The 18,461-nt window shown below is 40.9% G+C and overlaps 1 protein-coding gene across 1 annotated transcript in view; it reads left to right on the top strand.

Annotated features, from left to right (window-relative positions):
* The window catches only part of SPTBN5 (spectrin beta, non-erythrocytic 5), an 87,876-nt gene that overhangs the window by 42,377 nt on the left and 27,038 nt on the right, over positions 1–18,461 (top strand). The window contains exons 34-41 of the mRNA XM_014869266.2: positions 6,528–6,632; positions 7,648–7,833; positions 12,007–12,162; positions 12,799–12,990; positions 13,608–13,703; positions 16,366–16,484; positions 17,151–17,265; positions 17,954–18,067. Of these exons, the coding sequence (XP_014724752.2) occupies positions 6,528–6,632; positions 7,648–7,833; positions 12,007–12,162; positions 12,799–12,990; positions 13,608–13,703; positions 16,366–16,484; positions 17,151–17,265; positions 17,954–18,067 (1,083 nt within the window). The remainder of the gene's footprint in view (positions 1–6,527; positions 6,633–7,647; positions 7,834–12,006; positions 12,163–12,798; positions 12,991–13,607; positions 13,704–16,365; positions 16,485–17,150; positions 17,266–17,953; positions 18,068–18,461) is intronic.

The following is an 18,461-nucleotide window of genomic DNA, read 5'->3' as shown; positions in this document are numbered from 1 at the left end:
AACAGGGGAAGGACAACGGTATCAGAGGAGTATTTTAAACTAAAAACTACTGCTAAGAATTGCTCTTTCGTTTGCCGTCTGTGCCACTGTGACAGGTTTGACTTTAAGCCAGCATCTTATATTACATCCAAGTCACTTAAGCCTTCAAAGGATTTCTGCAGAACATCGTCTACCATTGTTCTGTGCTAAAGAAAATAGAACATATGTGAAGAAAATTAGCCAAACCTCTAACTTTTAAATTTTTTTAATGAATTCAGTTGCACCATCAAATGGAACTTCTGTACAAATCTCTTGTAAGAGCTGCAAACTGAGATCTCGTCATGCAGAGTACAGACAATTAACGGCTGAAAAAGGGAAAGAAGGAAAAAATCATTTTTGCTTTGAGCAGAAACCGTGTCCAATACTCCCTGTTCTGTTCTGATCTTTTCACAGCAGCGTTGCATTGCTCAGGTTAGCTGCTTTTCTTTTTTCCACAGAAGAAATAACAGCGAGTTTGCAGGCTGTCTCTGGCAGGCACTTTTGGCTCCCTCCTACTCTGTCTGCAGTCTCACTGTCAGAACACTCAGGGAGCAGAGCCGTATGCTCCGTAATTTATCTTTCAGCCCATCCCACACTCATATCGCTTTGCAGACATGACAAGAGGTGGTAGCAGTTTTGGAAGAGCTGAGATTTTTTTATTTTGAATGTGGATTTTTTTTTTTTGTTCGTATTTTTCTTCCTGGAGAATGTTTATTCATCTCTCATTCCTGTGCTTCAGAGGAAGAATGGAAATTTCCAGTGCCAAAGGAAAAAGGATTAGGACTCGGTTTTAAGCACAGGGGGAAAGGCAAGCTCTGTGGCTTTGAATTTTGCATCATTTAGGGACTAAGCTTCAGAATGTCGTACAGGGGCCGTCGCTGCAAACCTTCATCTGCAACCTACATCTCCACCGTGGAAATGCTGCTCTCCTCCTGTAGAACGACCCCACCTCCTCCTTCTGAATCGGCTGTGCAGGACAGGCCTTTCCAAAAGATTCCAGGGCCGGCTTGGCATCCTCCCACTGGTCATTCAGCTGCCGAGCTTGCTCCAGGAAATGCCACCTCACCACCCAGCAGTGTGTCTTACTGTTCAAGGCTAGATGTCATCCTGGCACACACAGACCTGAGGAAAAGTTTTGGGAGTGCTAGTCACTGTGTCAGTCCTTCTGATGAGACATCCACGTGTTCCAGTGCTTGCAAGGATCCTTGGGACCATGGATATCAGAGGTCTGGCACTCAGTCAACATCTGCATCTTACAAGCAATATTCAAAAAGAGAAAAAAGTGTTCACCATATTTCCCCTGGAAAAAGTGATCCCTTGAAGCTTGCTCTGTCTTTGCCCTCAGATGTTCTTTCCTGCCAAGCTCCATCCAGCTGGACATCACGCCTCAACATTGATCTGTCTGCTATTCCAGCTGCTTCTATGCCCCACAGCAAAAATCTGCATGCATCCCTGGAACCTTGTGATTCACTGCCACCCCAACAAGGCTGTAGCCAGTGCAATGTCCAAATGTCTGACCTCCACACTTCAATGAAGCTTTACATTTCAACGTGCAGCCTGATGATAAAGCCTTTTCGAGCAGGTTCCCATGGAAGCAGTCATGCTCATTCAAGTCTGCTCATGCCACAATTAGAGAAGGTGCCTGAAACTCCCTCTGGTCTTCCAACACGATCCCAGAAATCAAAACAAAGTTTACCTTCAGGTGGGTCGCCAGCCCTTCAAATCACAAGATTTCATGTGACTTCCTCCAAGTATCCTGGCCTTCCCCAGCAGACTTTATCCAGAGATATATGGCTGTCCCCAGCTGTGCTGACTGGAAGAGAAAATTCAGCTAGTGGGAATGAGATCATGAGCAAGGATTTAAGTCCAGAGCTGATTGTCTTTCAGAATTACACCTCATCTAGGCCAGAGTTTAGGAGGACTCCATGTGATGGTCTAACACCTGCTCACCACAAGGTTTCCAAAATCACCTTGATACTTGCCACTCCTTGGCCTGCTATGCCTATCCAGGTGATAAGAGAATTTAGAAGAAGCCCAAATCCAACAATCTTTATCAAAACACACGATTCAGATAGAGCTGGTCCACCCTTTCACCCTGTGGAGATTGGGGCTGGCCTCTCTCTATCAGCAAACCCTGTTTGCTGCTCAGGATTGCTTTCCAGCCATTGGACAAGATCTAGTTTGAGGCCTTCCCAGGAAACGTGCACTGTAGAAAGTGTATGTCCTGACAACCTCGTGACAAACATAGCAGCTCACACGGCAGCTTCAGCTGGCAGAGCCCCGGAGCACCCGGGGTGTCCATCTATCGCCGTCAACATTGCATCCTTTGGAGCTGGGAGGAGAGTGGTGAAGATTTGCATTCCATTCTAGGGACGTTTGCCAAGCAGGAGATCTAAGCTGTGTTTAACCGAGCCATATGGATTTCTTTTGATACGCGCCCTGCCGTGTTCCAGCTCCCTAGAGATGACTTGCAAGACAGTGAGAAAGCTCCTTGTGTTCTGCTGTCACCACCAGCTACAGCTTGATCCATGCCCAGTGAGGATGAGGACTCTGCCCTAATGGAGCACTTCACAAGTTTCATTTTAACCATTTGAGTGCTGTTGTTAATACAGCATACAACTGCTTACAGACTTTGCATGATTGGGCCATAGTGCTCAGCACTTTGAAGATTCAAGACTTCAGAGCCAAGAGTTGGTTTTCTTCTCTGCTAGGTTGGACTTTATGATCTCTTTTCCTACCTAGTCAATTCTGTGATTCTGTAGTCAGTCTGGGACCTGGAAAAAATCCTCAGTGTAGTTTTTCTTAGTTCTTTTCTGTTTAACTGTTTTCATTGCCTTACTTGTCAAATTATGCAGTATTTCTAAACGGTTAATTCCTGGGTTTGTAACTTTAAGAGTAAGACTGGTTTTTAAAAGCCAAAGTATTTAAGTATGTAAGAAGAAATCACTTTTTTCCCCTCTTAGAAAAGGAGAGGTACCGCCCTTTCCTGAGGGAAATAAAGGGAATTTAACGTCCACAGCACGTCAGTTTGGATATCCCAGCAAAGTTTCTAGCAGTGAAAGTGTGGGGAGTTTCAAAGGAATTTAGTCTGCTTTCAAACAAATATTTGATAAGTAAATATTTAAATTATGATGATGTATGGGTGTAAGATTCTGGTCTAACACTTAATATTTGCAGGTTAGCAATCAATAGTGCAAATTTTGAAGAAGGAGGAAATAGATGTGAGGGAGCAACCATAGCACTTATCAGAAAAACACCAGTTTTATCTCTGTGTTTTTCCCATATATATTTTATCAGATAACTATATTCTTATGCCAAGGAGACAGCATACAGTGGGGGGGAGGGAAGGAAATTCTAAATATATTCAACATTAGAATTTGCATATAGGTGGTGAGGACAGATGCCAATAATAAAGTGATTTCAGTATGATAGGAAAAAAATGTATGTTTTCTTTTTATAAGCAACTTCAGTATGTTTTATTCCTCTTATGGTTATAGTATGATCATGTTATAACTTTAGCTGAAATTAAGCATAGTAAAACATTTTTGTGAACCTTGTATATTCATGGTATCAAGAACATTTACTTACTTTGCTAAAGCAAATTTTAGGTGTTCTTCATTAATTCTCTCTAGTATTTAGTTTTGTCAGAATTAAATCAAACCTTATTCTTCTCTGTCTCAGCAGATAGTTTGTACTTGATTATATGCTTAAAGTGAAGTTTTTTAAAACTGGGAATAATTCAGGGTTTTAGTACAGAATTAGAGAAGAAAGATTTTCTGTGGAGTTCCAGTAATCTCAGCAGCCAGCCCATGGCAGGCAGTGATGGGCAAAACCTGTAGAGCTTGTTATACTTGGAAGAGCAAAAGCAGAAGAAGGAAGTGGATTTGCACAAATATCTAAAATATATTCTATTCTAGAGAAATAAAAACCGCTCTTCTTGGAATACAAATTTCTTTTTGGGCTGTGTCATTTTCCACTGCATACAAATGTGAAGTTGTGGCATCCAGAGAGCATAGTTATGATAATGACTAAAATGTTTCATTCAGTATTTCTCCAAAAGCTAGAGCTGGCAAATGCTGTCACATAACTGTGTAAATAATACTTGTTTCTTTCAAATGTTTTTTTTCTTAATTGGACTTTGCTTTTAATTCTGCATTAACTTGGTCTTTCTGGCAGCAGCTATGCAAAAAACTCAGAAATAAGGAAAAACTCCAGTTCAGTAGGGTTAAAACTTCTGTTACTATGCTTTACATAGTTAGTAACCTGAAAATTTATTCCAGAAAATCTCAGAAATCTCAAAAAATTATTTTGTGCTGTTAAGCATCTTTGGAAGTCTTCACTTGAAAAGGAATTGGTTTTATAGTGAGTGTCCAAGCCTTATACCTGCTGCACTCTGTGGGAGAGCCTGGTAGGTTACCCGAGGAGAGCTATGCAGCGTTTTGTGTTTGAAATCAATGTGTCTCATTCAAAGCAGGATTAGGACACCTGTCTAAAAGTGTGCCAAAAAGTGATGTAATTGGCAACAGGCCAATATTGTGGCATGGGAGCCAATTTTTATTCTGCTTTCAAACTGGTATAAGAATTGCTTAAAAAGCTGTGGTTCTGATTACAGCAGTGGCTGCCGTAAGATTTCTGTGTAAAAGACCAATGGAAATTTTTACCTCAGCAGCTCTCCAGGCAGCAGCATTGTTGGTGCTCCAGGGGCTGCTCTCCTCTGAGCACATTGCCATTGCCTCCCCTGCAATGCATGCAGCCACTTCCCCTTTGCAGCAATTTTCTTTCTAAGCACCAGTTTTCCTACTCAGTGTCAAAAACTTGGTTGCAAAGAGCACTTGCACAGGCTTCTACTTGGAGGACTTAGTCCAAAGCTTTCAGTAGTCAGGAGGACTTTTTCCCACTGCTGTAACATCCGAAGGAATTGAGCTTTGAATGCCCAGTGTCATTTGTGCTCAGTGGATTTCGAATGCCCAGTGTCATTTGTGCTCAGTGGATTTCAGTGGGAGCAAGGCACTGAGCTCTCTGGTGGCAGCTGCTTATGAGTCACCACCCCTGCTCTCAGATATCTCTGTTCTCTTTCTCTGAGGAAAATAACCATCTTTACCAGCCCCTTGCCTTTTTCTTCCATCAGAGGTATAGGAGCAGGAAAACTAATAGCTAACCCTTTCTTCAGATATCAGTTTCACTGCCAACAGTTACTAAATAAAAGTCCTGGGGGTAAATCTTTTTTGACCAGAAATGGTAGATAAACCATAAAATGTATCAAGAAGCTACAGTATTTTTAAAGCAGAGTTGAATACACCAAAATAGAGCTCCAGCACGTGGCTCTATATCTGTGCACCCCAAACAGCAGTGGGTTTGATTCATCTGATAACTTTTTATTTCTGTGTTGACAGCAGTGGTATAAATATAGATGGTAATTATAAGTGGTTTAATAAAGCACTTCAGTAGACAGACCTGGAGCCCACACATTTTTCTTCAAAAGAGCAAATTAAATGCAATAACTCTAAAATAGAGATCTCTCATCATTTCATACACTTGATGATTAGGATAGATCAAAGGATTAAAGTTTGAATGACAGAGTATCTGCCTTCTGGTAGGGCTTGTGTGAAACACAGAGGCATAGCAAAGGCATTAATGTATTTCTTTAGACATTGTGGTGATTTATGAGCCAGGCTTACTATAAACTTAGGCCTGTTGTACAATGGCCTTTCTCTCTTCTTGACTGCAATTGCTGTGATGGGAATGGATTAGCATAGAGGGGGTTGAAAATGCATGGTATTCACTTGTGCATTTTTTTCTATATATGCAAAATATTCACAGCCCAAAAATGGGCCAGAACATCAGACCAAGTCTGGCTGTCAGTCCTCTTATCCACAGCCACCAAGGAGGGCAGAGTGGTGGCAGCAGTAAAAAAGTTCCTCAAGCAGCTGAAGATCAAGCGTCAAAGCAGGGCAGTGGCTGAAATGTGGGGTCTGTCCAAGGCGATCAGGGCAGGATCAGTCACCTCAGTGCAGCTCAGGAGGGACTGGTGTCCAGGGCTGAGCCCCAGAGAGATTCCCAGATGGGAGCAGGGGTCCATCCAGGGCCTTTCAGTGCAGACAGACACTGGCCTGGCTGACCCTGCACCTGTGTTCTCACCTGGGAAGCCTCTCCTGCAGAAGATGCCCTGCGGGGTTAAACAGTCGTCCAATACTCCAGTGCAGAGAATGAACATCAGGGCTGGTTTTCTCAAGTAAATTCTCACACCTCTGTAATTCACTGCCTTGTGACTTAGTGATTGTGATAAGGAGTGACAGGTCACTTTCCTCAGCTAGACCTGTTCATGCTTCCCTTTCTTGCTCAAGACCATGGTCTTCTAATAATTAATTTCTAGCTTCTGTTGCCTCCTGTTCCTTTTTTTCCCTCTCAAGTGTAATCTCAGCAGCAGAGTTAATACCTCTTCTCCCATTTATGAATCAAGATTATGGGATAATTAATTCACTGAGAAAAATAATAAACTTTTTTTATAGGTTTATTTGAAAAGCAGTGACCTCGGAAGGTCTGTAGATGAAGTAGAGCAACTGATAAGGAAACATGAGGCTTTTGAGAAGCTTCTGGCATCACAGGATGAGAAGGTAAAACAATAAACAACAAATAGTCTACCAGCTAGAATTCTATGAGCTAAAATCATATATATACTTTTTTTTTTCTAATATGGTGACACTTTTAATTGGTGACAGGTGTGAAACACCTGATATGCCTGATATGCTTGAACAAAAGATAAAATGGGGAAGCTTAGGGAAATAAGAGGCAGAGCATTGGAGAACAACTGTCTATGCCCAAGTCCTTGCAACAGACAGGAAAACCACTCAGTAAGTAGAATAGGGGGACTTAAAAGAAGAAATATTTAAAGCAGGCCATATTGTATTATGGACATCAGAAGTTTCTGCTCTTTTCCTTAAAAAAATAGTGACTTTTAAGCAAGCAAGTAAAATAGAGTAGGTATTTTACAAAGTGCAGTAGGTATTTTACAAAGTGCAGTAGGTATTTTGACATTTTAAAAAGTTGTCAAATGACTTAAATATGCCTTTGGTGTACAAGAGCTGTACCAAATGAGCAGCCTCTCTGCACCTTTGGAATAGATACTGAATTGCTCACCTGTGTGTGAAAGGATCTGCCTGGCTGGTGGCCACTGCTGTAACTCACCCAGGCTAGGGCTAAGCTTAAACCTGCAGCTGTGCCTGGATTCCCCAGAATGAATTCCCAGGACTTTTCCAGCTCCCTGCCAGAGTGATTGCTCATTTTCAGAGCTACATTGCAACACCTGGTTTCCAGAAAGCAATAAAATCTGAGTGCTCATGGATGTCATGCTTGCTCCATGACTCCTTGTGCTGGATAATCAGTGGCATAGGGACTCCTCAAGCTGCAACTTTAATTAATTTATGTGGCCAGGATGCACCATAGATTCCAATGACAGTAATGTCATAGATGTAACATAGTACAGGATGAGGGAGAATGCTGGTTAACTTGTCCCTGCAGTTCTTGGTTCATTACAGAAAAAAGAGACTATTTTAGCTATGAAAGGAGCTTGATTTTGTTTCTTTCACACTTGGAAGCATAAAAGCAATTTCAGATCTGTTCCCTCCTCAGATGATGTCTCTTCAAGAACAGGCAAGCAGACTGGGAATGGCTGATGGACTGGAAGGACAAAAGATTCAGCACAAACTGGATGTCATTCAAAAGAGAAAGCGTCAGATCAAGGATCTATCCCAGAGCAGGAGAGAGAAGCTGCAGACTGCCCTTCTTCTGGCACTTTTCTACCAAAACTTGGAAGAGGTAAGAAGGTTTTAGACTGAAATGGGGATATAAAACAGAGGAACTGCTTCTACAGGATGAAGTGCTCACACTTGCCAGACATTATTAGGTGGATGGATGATCTACTCTGGTGTGGCAATTCCTGTCCACACTCATCCAAAGGGATGCTCCAATGCCATTCCTGTTACTGTACTATTGTTGTGGCATTGTGCCCATTACAGCCACTTCACTCATCAAAAGCTCTGCTGAAATAAAACAGTTGAAAGGAAAACTGCAAGCTAATACATGTTTTTCCTTTGGTGGGAAAGAAAATGTATTTCAAATCAGAATGAACACAAAGGGGAAAGCATTATGGCCTGAGCACCAAGCTTTATTAGTGGGTGCTGATTGAAGGCCTTCAAAACACTGCTGTGACTCAGCATAGCTCTTGAGCTACTGTAGACTGACCTGTGCAGAACATGCTGGTCCCTGTCTGCCTCCTGTTCTGCCCTTAGTCCTGTAACTGAGTAGCTCTGCTCTGTCACTACTGCTGGAAAGACAAACTAGGTCAGCCTTTCAAAGGGCAGCACAACATGTGTGACTGAGAGCTGTGCTGGCACAAACTAGAGCACACAAACCCAGGGGCACATTTTCAAGCACTCTTGCTGGTCTGGTATCCACCCCTTCTGATGCTGTGTCCCATGGAATGTCCTCAATGGTTTACAAAACAAGAGCTCTTTTTCTTTCTCTTGTCCTTTTTCTTTCTCTTTTTCTAAAATTTATTATACACGCAAATATTAGCCTGTGTTATTTGGTTATACTTTTACTGTCCCATGATAGGAAAGTAATGAAAATCCACCAATAATGGCCTGTCCCCTTTTTGGACTAGCACAGGGGAGTGGATGGACTGGATAGTGCATTGCACAGGGGTTATAATTTCAAAAGAGCAATTTCCCCAAATCCTCTTTGTAGAGAAATTGTCAATGCCCTTCTAGAGATACGATCAACCCATTAGGTAGGAATACTTATGCATTTCTTTCCATCTGTCTGTAATTGTCAAATCAGTGGGGTGGGGTCCCTCTTCATTCTTGAATCACACACTTAGAGCACGAGATTTGGCCCTGCATAGTGAACAACATTTCCCTATTCTCATCCACTTTCTCCACGTGAATTCAGCCAAGAGTTCTTTGGGGAGTTTCTGCTCTCAGCTTACATGCTCATTTACCTCACCAACCTAGAACCATGGCCTACTGCTGTAGAATGGGAACATCACCAAGGAATTAAAAAAATAAGCAAATTAAAAAACAGTAATATCTCTCTTTCTCTTTGTTGGATAGAATGGAATGTTTAATTTGATTTTAATTATATTCTGGGTGTGTGGAAGTTCATGTATGAGAATGGTCCCCACAGGAATGTTAAATTTGGAGATGAGTTTTGAGTTTGGCTGTGAAATCAATGAGGTCATTGCTTATTCTTACTTGTTAAGAGAACAAGACTCATAGATCAGGTCCCACTCCCCTGAAAACTCTCTGTCCTGCAAACAAATTAAGTAATTTCTATTGATCAAACAGAATTTTTTGTGTTAGCAGAAATTAGTGATCATTTTAATCATTAAAATTCTTCTAGTTATTCTCTAGAAGCAATTACATAGAGAACTACACACATTAATACCATGACCTGCAATAATTAACTCAAGAGATCACATGCAGTTTACAAAATAAAACTCGTCCTTCTACAGCAGAAATATGGTAATTTTGTCTTGCTCAAAGAAGTCAGATGGACTTATAGAATACCCTATTGCAAAAATGTCTGTAGCTCTGTTAATATGGAAAGTAAATGAGCAAGTTGCTACTTAGAAATATGTGTATTTAAGTTGTCCCAGAGGGAATATTATAAAGTTAAAAGTTTTGACTTCTAAAGCTGGCTCTGGGTTTTAACACTGACTCTGAAACTTGCTCATGATATTAGTAGTACTTCCTTTTGCTTTCACCCTGTACATAAGTATAAAAAAACATTTACATCTTTATCTCAGGGGAATGAGAGAGAGAAATAGTTGTTATCTCTGGATGTCTGGAGCAGGCACATCCCTTTATATGCTTTACATACTTCTGTCATTAAAAAATCAGTGTAATTTACAGTTTGTACTTGTGAGGTTACAGTAACTGATATTTTGAAAAAGTAAGTTTCTAAATTGGTAGTGCCCACATTTTTTTATGACTCCCATAGAAATAAGTCTGGTTTTGTGCCTCTACTGAGCCTTGTCTTCAATGATGTGAAAATGGCTGTCCAGACAACCATTAAATCTTTCCATAGAAAGATCTTGGGAAAACAGATCAGCTTTGCTTCACATCTGACTGTGGAGAAGGATCCCTCACTCTCTAGAGCCATCTTAAACAAGCCTTAAAATAAACCAAGGCACTAAGAGTGCAGATGTTCAGTCTATCATTAAAGGCACTGCTTCTAATTAAAAAGTAGGAGAGAAATCCACCTTCAAGTCGCTTGATCCTGGCGATTGGTTTGTTTTCATTCCAGCTGTATGGATGAGCCTCCCATTCAAATGAAGAGTCACTTAAGTGACACTGAAGCAGGAATGTGTGGCTGGGAATGGGAGAAGGCCATGGAGGAGGGTGCTGGGAATGCAAACAGCCCATGGCAATGTGCAGCCCTGGGCAAGTTTGGCATGGCCCGTTTGTGTCTCTGACTGTGCTTTGGTGGGAAACAGTTTCTGGAGAGCACACTGCTAGTGAAAGCTATTCCTGTTGTTGTTTACAGAATCTCAGCAGCTGAAACAACATTTCAAATCATTAATTAACAGAGAAAATCCTCCAGCTGACAAGTCTTGTGTGCATGTAGTGCACAGTTCCACAAGGGCAGCCAAGATGTTTTGAAACTAATAAAGCTGCCCTTCAATTTGCAGCTCTTGTGTTGTTAAAACATTACATTACTTCAGTGCTCTGAGGACAGCAGGCTCTGTTACAATATTATGTCACATGTTCAATTCCCAGCCTTTTGATGGATAGAAAATATTTCCTTCAGTTCTAAAGGCTAAAGTTCAGCAGAAGTTAAAGAAAATTGTGTAAAACTTGCTATCCTATTCTTCATTGAATTCTGCATACTTTAAAATCTCCTTTAAAAATAATTTCCTAAGAGAAATGCATAACTTTTGTTTTGTCAACTCTCTCAAATCACCTGCTTTTCTGAATTTGATATTCCTGACCAGACCATTTTGAATTTTATGAAGTATAAAAGCAGTTGTATTTCCTTTCAAATAATCTGACTAGTGCTTGGGGCCCATCAGCAAATCTTTATTTGCATTGCATTCTCCATTTAGGTCTCCCAACACCACTGACATGAGGAAATGTTAGTGCTGTTTTATAGGTGAGGCACTGAATTCTAAAAAATCTTTACCCAGTTTGCAGGTAGGTCAATGGCAGAGATACCAGATGAAATTCTGAGCTTAAACCCCGAGACTCAGTGGTCATAATCTCATTTTAAATGGACACCATGTTAAGGCTCAAGGACATAATCTAATAAGGCTCTCTGTGTGGAAACACACATTTAGAGAGCTAGGGAATTACAGCTTGGAAATTCTTTTCAGGCCTGGATTTCTCCTGACTCTCAGCTCCATTCCCAGGCTGACAAGCTGACTGCAGCTTCAGTTAGGGAGTAAGTTTCCCAAGGTGATAATATGGTGAAAAACAGAGTGGAATTCGTAATAAAGATTAACACCTGGTGTCTTTCCCGTGGGACACATCCTGAGGTGCTGTCCCAAGGATGTTTTTCCCAATTGTCCAATGAGCTCCTGTCCTGTCCTAGCTGCACATAACACACTTTAAATACGGGCTGTCTGTACAATAAAGTTGGCCTTTTTTCCCTAAAGAGGTCCGTGTGTGTTGCTGTCCTTTCTCTCTCTTTTCAGTGCAGTAACCACATCTCTGTACATAATCTAGAAGACTGCATAATCTGTTAATGCCTTGTGATAAAATCTGAGGAATTTTTCATTACTCCTGTGGTCAGATAAAAATTAGTTTCATTCCTACGTGCTTTTAACAAAGTAGAATGAGTTCAGAAACTGGAGATCCACCTCAGCTGTCAGCTCCCACTCAGTGTATCCAGCCTAGGTACAGACACTTGCAAGGACAGTGCCATATCCTGGGAAAGACCCCAGGATCCCAGGCAGCTGTTGTGCTAACTCGGGTGCTCTCAATGTTGCAGGCAGAAGATTGGATCAGTGAGCGCATGCAGAAGCTGGAGGATCCTTCCATCCAAGATCCCAGCAATCTGCAGGACAAGATGAAGCTGCTGCAGAAACACCAGGTCTTTGAGGCAGAGATTCTAGCAAATGAAGAAATCATCACGGCTGTTAATAAGGTGACCCTCTCACTCTGTTACTGTTTTTACAGATTATTACTGCTCATCCAGAGACTGACAGATGGATGAAATGTAAAGGAAGAGTAGCTTGGTCATCACTTCTGCATTAATTATCCTACTGGTGTGACAAGGACCCAGCTGCTTTGCCATGGAAATGTAGTGCTGTTAATTTATAAAAGGGAGATATTTTATTTGTTCCATCCAGGGAGCTTCCATCTTTCCTTGTAGCCTAAACAGGAAAATACATACTGACTTCTTGCCTGCCATGATTTTTCCTACAAAAGGCAAATAGGATTTCATGCCCGATTTGTGAATATTCTTGTCAGAACTGGATGAATCATATAGCTGAAGGGCACAGTCATCTGTAATACCTTTCTTGGTGCTCCCATTCCATGAATATATTCCTTGGCAGGGAAATACTCAAATCCCAGTGTTTTACGATTCTAGATTCCCTCCAGATGTAAAAGCTTTCCAGCTGGCTTTATCATTTGGATGATAAGAATTTATATTTGTAATCTATTGTTCAATCCAGGTTAGGAAGGTGAAAGACTCCTCCTAGGAAGGTCATGCAACATGGTAATCCCATTAAAAATTAATAGCAAATTTAATTTCTAATTTCTTCTTCTGAATGTGAAGAAAGGAGAAGCCCTGGTGTCAAAAGGCCACCCAAAATCAGGAGAGATCCGTCGCCAAGTCCGCACGCTTCAGGAGCACTGGGAGAAGTTGAAGAAAGCTGTTGCTGCTCGTGGAAAGATGCTGGAGGACAGTCGGGACTTCCTAGAATTTCTGCAGAAGGTGGACCAGGTGGAGGCCTGGATCAGGGAGAAGGCAAGTGGATTTTAGTATTTAACCCAAGCAGCACACTAAAGACTTGATATTTAGCAATGACATTCTGATAAATGTGTCAACTTCCAGGATATTTGCCTAGTGATTTTTGTCTGGAAGAATCATGGCATTTTCTACAAACACTATGAGAGGAATGATTGAACAAATTCTATGGAATTTGTCCATACCAAAGTCAACTGGGCAGTGTTAGCACATCTTCTCTTGTAAACTGTGTACATGAAGAGTTTGTGATTATTTGTGGCCATCTCATGTGTTTCTACTGCGACAGAGAAATGAAAGCAGATTAAAATGGAAGAGACTTTAAGCATTTGGCAACTGGCCTTCACTCACATTGTATATCAAATCTGAAAGTTTCTCTTTGTAGGAGTGAAGGAAGAATCAATTTCATTCAGAGGTTGCTTCCATAGCCAGTAATAGATTGAAAAGTGAGTTGGGACCAAGTCTTGTAATTATCTAAAGATCAAAAGAGACTATTTCAGAAGCTGTAGGTTGGTGATTTATAGACACATCACAGAGCTTACTCCATTAGGAGTTTGAGATTTGCTGTGTTCTGGTACTCTTCACCTAAATATTTGTCTGTTTGCTGCTTATGTCCCCAGGAAGTCATGATTAATGTAGGTGATGTGGGAAATGACTATGAACACTGCCTGCAGCTCAAGAAAAAGCTGAATGAGTTCCGTGGAGCAACATCAGGGGTAAGAGATCTTTTCCATGCTCGTGTCTTGCATGGCTGCAGCAGCAGGTAACTTTTCAGGCCAGTCAGCAAATACAGATCCAGTGCTCTGAGGAGGTATAAGACCAAAGTGATAGGAAGCATCACTACCTCAAAAATCATTTAAGAAGACAGAATTTTTTTCTTATTATGCCTTAAGCTTTGAAGATGTCTAGGCAGAGCTGTCAGTCTCTCATGACACAACCTAACATTTCAGACTGCATGAAATGACTGGAAAACTCATTGTGTGAATTTGAGCAGATTTTGTTTGGTTCATGCAATCTGCAAAGTCACAGTGATTTCCACCCATAACTGGTTTAAAAATAGTTGTTTCAGCCATGCTTGTTTGAATCTGAGAACTCATCTGGACCTTCCATGAACAAGCCTGTAAAAAAATATATACTCTTTTCTCTATTTCTATCTAGAACTATTTCTATCCAAAACTGTTTCTATCCTTTATTTCTCCATTTTCCTCCTCCTGAGGAATGGTCTCATTCTCATACTCCTTCATCCAAATTAAGCATGTAAATCCTGGGGCTTCTGTTTATACAGCACATGGGGTTACTCATGAATCATAACATTAATAACCAGACATTTAGTAAAACAGAGCAATGATTTACACTTTGGATAGCAGCCATGTGACAAGATATTGCACTCTTCACCTTTCAACGCTGAAATCCCTGTCCCTCTTTCACGGTGCTGAGTCATGCCAGCTGCCTCTCCTGCCCCCAGTGAGATGTGCCAACTTAGGCACTAAACACAGAGAACAGGGGGGAACAGGGGAGAACAGGGGGAAATTGGGGAACAGGGGCCTCCTTGTGCTCAGCTCTCACCATGGGAGCTGTGAGGGAATGCATTTGCAGCAACCTCTTGTTCTCTCTGTTTGTGTGAACTGCTACAGATGAGGACTAAGAGGTCTGTGTGTCACACAGGAAAGATTACTGTGTGGATTTGCTAGTCTGGAAATGGTGGGAAAGGTCTGGAAAGAAATGTGTTACAAATTTGTGAGTGATGTTTACTCTAATGCAGGCTCCTAGCATTCTTCATCCTTTGTTTGCCTGTTATCTTTTTGTTGATTCTTGTTATGGCAGCTCCAATCTTCTACTTTTGTTGCCTAGTAGCAGAAGGAGACAATCCTCTTCTATGCAAAGTAGCTGTGTAGATGTGCCTGACACCAGAGAGAAACCCTTGAGCTCCCTATTCCAAAGCCCTGCAGAATTTTGTGACAGTGCATTCACACTGGATTTGGATAGAGCACCAAATTATTTGGCTTCAGTGCCAGGGAATTAGTAAATTGAAGAGACATTCATTGTACTCACCAGCTGACTGTGAACTAAGGGATTGAGCAAGGGCTCTTCCACAGCTTGTGCCAGCCAAAAGAAGGGTGATTAATAGGGCAGAAACAACCCAGTGTTCCAGTCAGCATAAGCCTCTGAATAGGAAAGTTTTTCCATAAACTTGATGTGCCACTCTTGAAACTCTTGGCCTTAGACACTATCAGCTTGTAGCCACTGCTCCTGTAACACTCTGAACATGACTCCTGCAGATAAAAAGCTGGCACAGTTATGCAGCTGTGCCCTGATAGCTGTTGCCCAGTTATGCAGTGCTTCCTAGGGTGATATAAACAGGAGGAGGCTGCTTCTGGGTTTTCCCACTAGAAAAATCTGAGATCAGGATAGGGAGTAATCATCCTGCATTGATGGCTGCCAGGCTTTCTATTAATTGTGCTGCTATTATTTCCCAGGAGAGGAGGCTGCAGGGTTTCTGAAGAATATCTGACTATCTGCTGTTTTTTCTCGTTTACTTTATGGCTGCGTATAATAGGAAAGCACATATGGAAGCACACATATTGGTATGAATGCAGCATAAACAGTACACACAATGCATTAAATACTTATATTAACAGTGTGCTGGCATCTTGCAGCTGTGCTTCTTCACAGCAGTGATTGTCTCTCTGCTAAACTAGTGATTTATTGGTCCCAGAAAAATAATGGTTTTGAATCTTGGAGCAGTGTTCAGTGTTGGCCATCTATAGTGCTCCAAAAGAAAAATTATCCCACTGTACTCCAGATTATATGGGCAATGTGCAAATATTATCCATTCTATGGTATGTGCATGGGAGACAAGTCTCCTAGACTTAGCCTTAGAAGAAAACACAGTGGCATAGGTTGTCTGGGATCCTTAAGGCTGTATGGATTTTAAGTACAGTACAGAAGGCACTCCAGGACAGAAGCTCACCTAGATAAAACAGCCAGTAGGCTCAGGAGCCCATGAATCCCTACCTGACTGACAGAGGAACAATCTGCCACACATCAGCTGTTCCACAGCAGCCGCCTACGTAACCAGCAGCTGCATCTGTGCTTCTTCACCGAATTCCCTGCTGGAATATGTGGCTTAGAAATGTGTGTCTGAGGGTCTGAGGGCCCTCATGTAGACCAAGATCATTGTTGCATCTGAAGCCATTAATGTTTTCTTGCCTCTACTGTCCTCTCATCAAGCACATAGTAACACCAGCTGGTGTGTCTGAAATGTTAGTGAGGTAAAACCCTTTCTTGTTGCTGTTTGTGTTGATTTTCACATCTCAGTGGAAAACTCAGTCAGAAGCAATTTGAACGTGTACCTTTGATCCCTTTCTCCCTTTACAGGAATCTACAGTGGACGATGCTCACATCAGGGCTATCAATGCCCTGGCCATGAAACTGGAGAGACAGAACAAGGAAGAAACAAAGACAATCTATGAGCGCCGAAAGCAGCTCAATGAGAAGTGAGTGTGCTTTCAAATGTTCTGTGTAAGGCAAAAACGAGAAAAGAAAATTCGGTGTCTTCAGCTGGGATAAGTGGAGGAATTGGAGCATTTGTTTTCTTCTTTAATATCACGACTACCAAATGTCAGACACTGGAGTTGTCTTTCCAGACTCCCAGAGCAGGTAGCTTAGAAGGATTTTTAATCCAGAAGTGCCAAAGTCATGTTTCTAGCCTTGGAGACAAATACTCAAAATACTCCATACTCAAATACTTTCATATCTTTTAACACACAAGATTCATGAAGCTTAAACACTTCCATCTATTCACACAGCTGTCCTGGTGAATTGCCTTGTGCTTTTGCTGCTCCACAGCCCCCATCTAAGAAACAAAAGCATGAAGATATTGATTGTGAGATTAGCAAGAGTTTAAGGAAACTGGATCAGTACTTTTTAACTTTTAACCCCCATGATGCCATCCTGAAGACATGAAATAAATATAACCAGATAGTGTTCTCAGGCTAATGCTTTATCCCTATGATGAGCCACCTATTATGGAGAATTGGAGGATCCATACACGAGGTGGTTCAGAAAACCTGTGGTTTTGTTTGAGTATGTGCATCATGAAACTCTGTTATGGAAATCCTTACCTCTGAAATACATCTCTAAAATATTATTTCCAATTAAAGGTGGAACAGTTTTCATGGTAACCTGAATGCATACAGGAAGAAGTTAGAGGGAGCCCTAGAAATTCATGCCTTAATCAGAGAAATAGATGACATCACAGAAAGAATTACTGAGAAGGTAAGTTTTCCAATTTTGATTACTTTAAATGGAAAAATGCTCTATCAATCTTATTCATTCAGAAAATAGAGGTAAATAAGTCATTCCTTTGACATTAACAGAAATAAAAGGCTATATAGAAAAAAACTTTTTCATCAATGTAAGTAATTCTATTTATTTAATTATAAGTCAGTCAGCAAGTGATGCTACTTAAGGTTACAAGACTTTTGGTTTGAAATTTTTATAACAACTTTTAAAATCTATTGCTTCATTTTATGGGATTTTAATTTCTTAGGATCCCAAGGGTAAATTTTATTTTTTTATATTTTCATAGCACACACCTGAATTTCTGTCCCACAATTTACTGAGAAATATTTTTCTGGTTTGGTATATTAAAAAAAAAAAAAAAAAAAAAAAAAAGAAGAAAAGAAAGATTGAGAAATGCAGGGAGGCACACCTGTCTTTGTTTTACATGTGAATGTCCAGAGGCACCTTAAGGAGGATTATGAATGTTCAAAAAGATGTGGATTCTTGTTTCATCTCTGTAAGGAGAGCGGACAATGTGCTCTATTGATATTTTAAAAGACAATAAGAACATTCAGATGGCAATGCGAAGAGGTGAAGGAGGAGGCTCTTTGAAATAATTGAGATACAGATCCTTTTGTTTGGTGTCATCTTCACCATTTGCCCATCCCACTGCCCTCTCCAGAGTGTACTGATGCAAGCACTGGATTATGGAAAAGATGTGGAAAGTGTGGAAAACCTGATTCGAAGACATGAAGAAATGGAAAGAGAAATCAGTGTTATTAAGTCCAAAATGGAGGTAAGAAGTAGGGAAGTACAAAAGAAACTGAAAAAATTTCCCTTTCTCTTCTTGAAAATACGGTGAAAAAGTCATTGTTACACTTCAGATTGATTAGCAGGAATTTTCAGCAATGCAGGTGCAGCATAAATTTCTTCTCATGAAAATACCATTAAGCCCTTTCATATAGAAAATATGGAAAACGTTTTCTTCACAATAGTATACAAATAGTGACAATATGTGTGGTACCTTCAACACTGAGACTTTGTTAGATAATTCTCATGTGGAATGTGGGTGATTACTAGAAGGCACAAACAAGGCTGTACAGGGGAGACGGGCAATATCTGCCCTTGGGTTTTTTGTATAATAACTACTTTTTTTAAGGATTAAAACCAGCCTGGCATATTTCGTGTTC

The sequence above is a fragment of the Sturnus vulgaris genome, chromosome 6 (assembly GCF_052056855.1).
Source record: "Sturnus vulgaris isolate bStuVul1 chromosome 6, bStuVul1.hap1, whole genome shotgun sequence".
NCBI lineage: Eukaryota > Metazoa > Chordata > Aves > Passeriformes > Sturnidae > Sturnus > Sturnus vulgaris.
The sequence above is the reverse complement of the archived record's forward strand: the minus strand, read 5'-3'. Positions and strand labels throughout refer to the sequence as shown.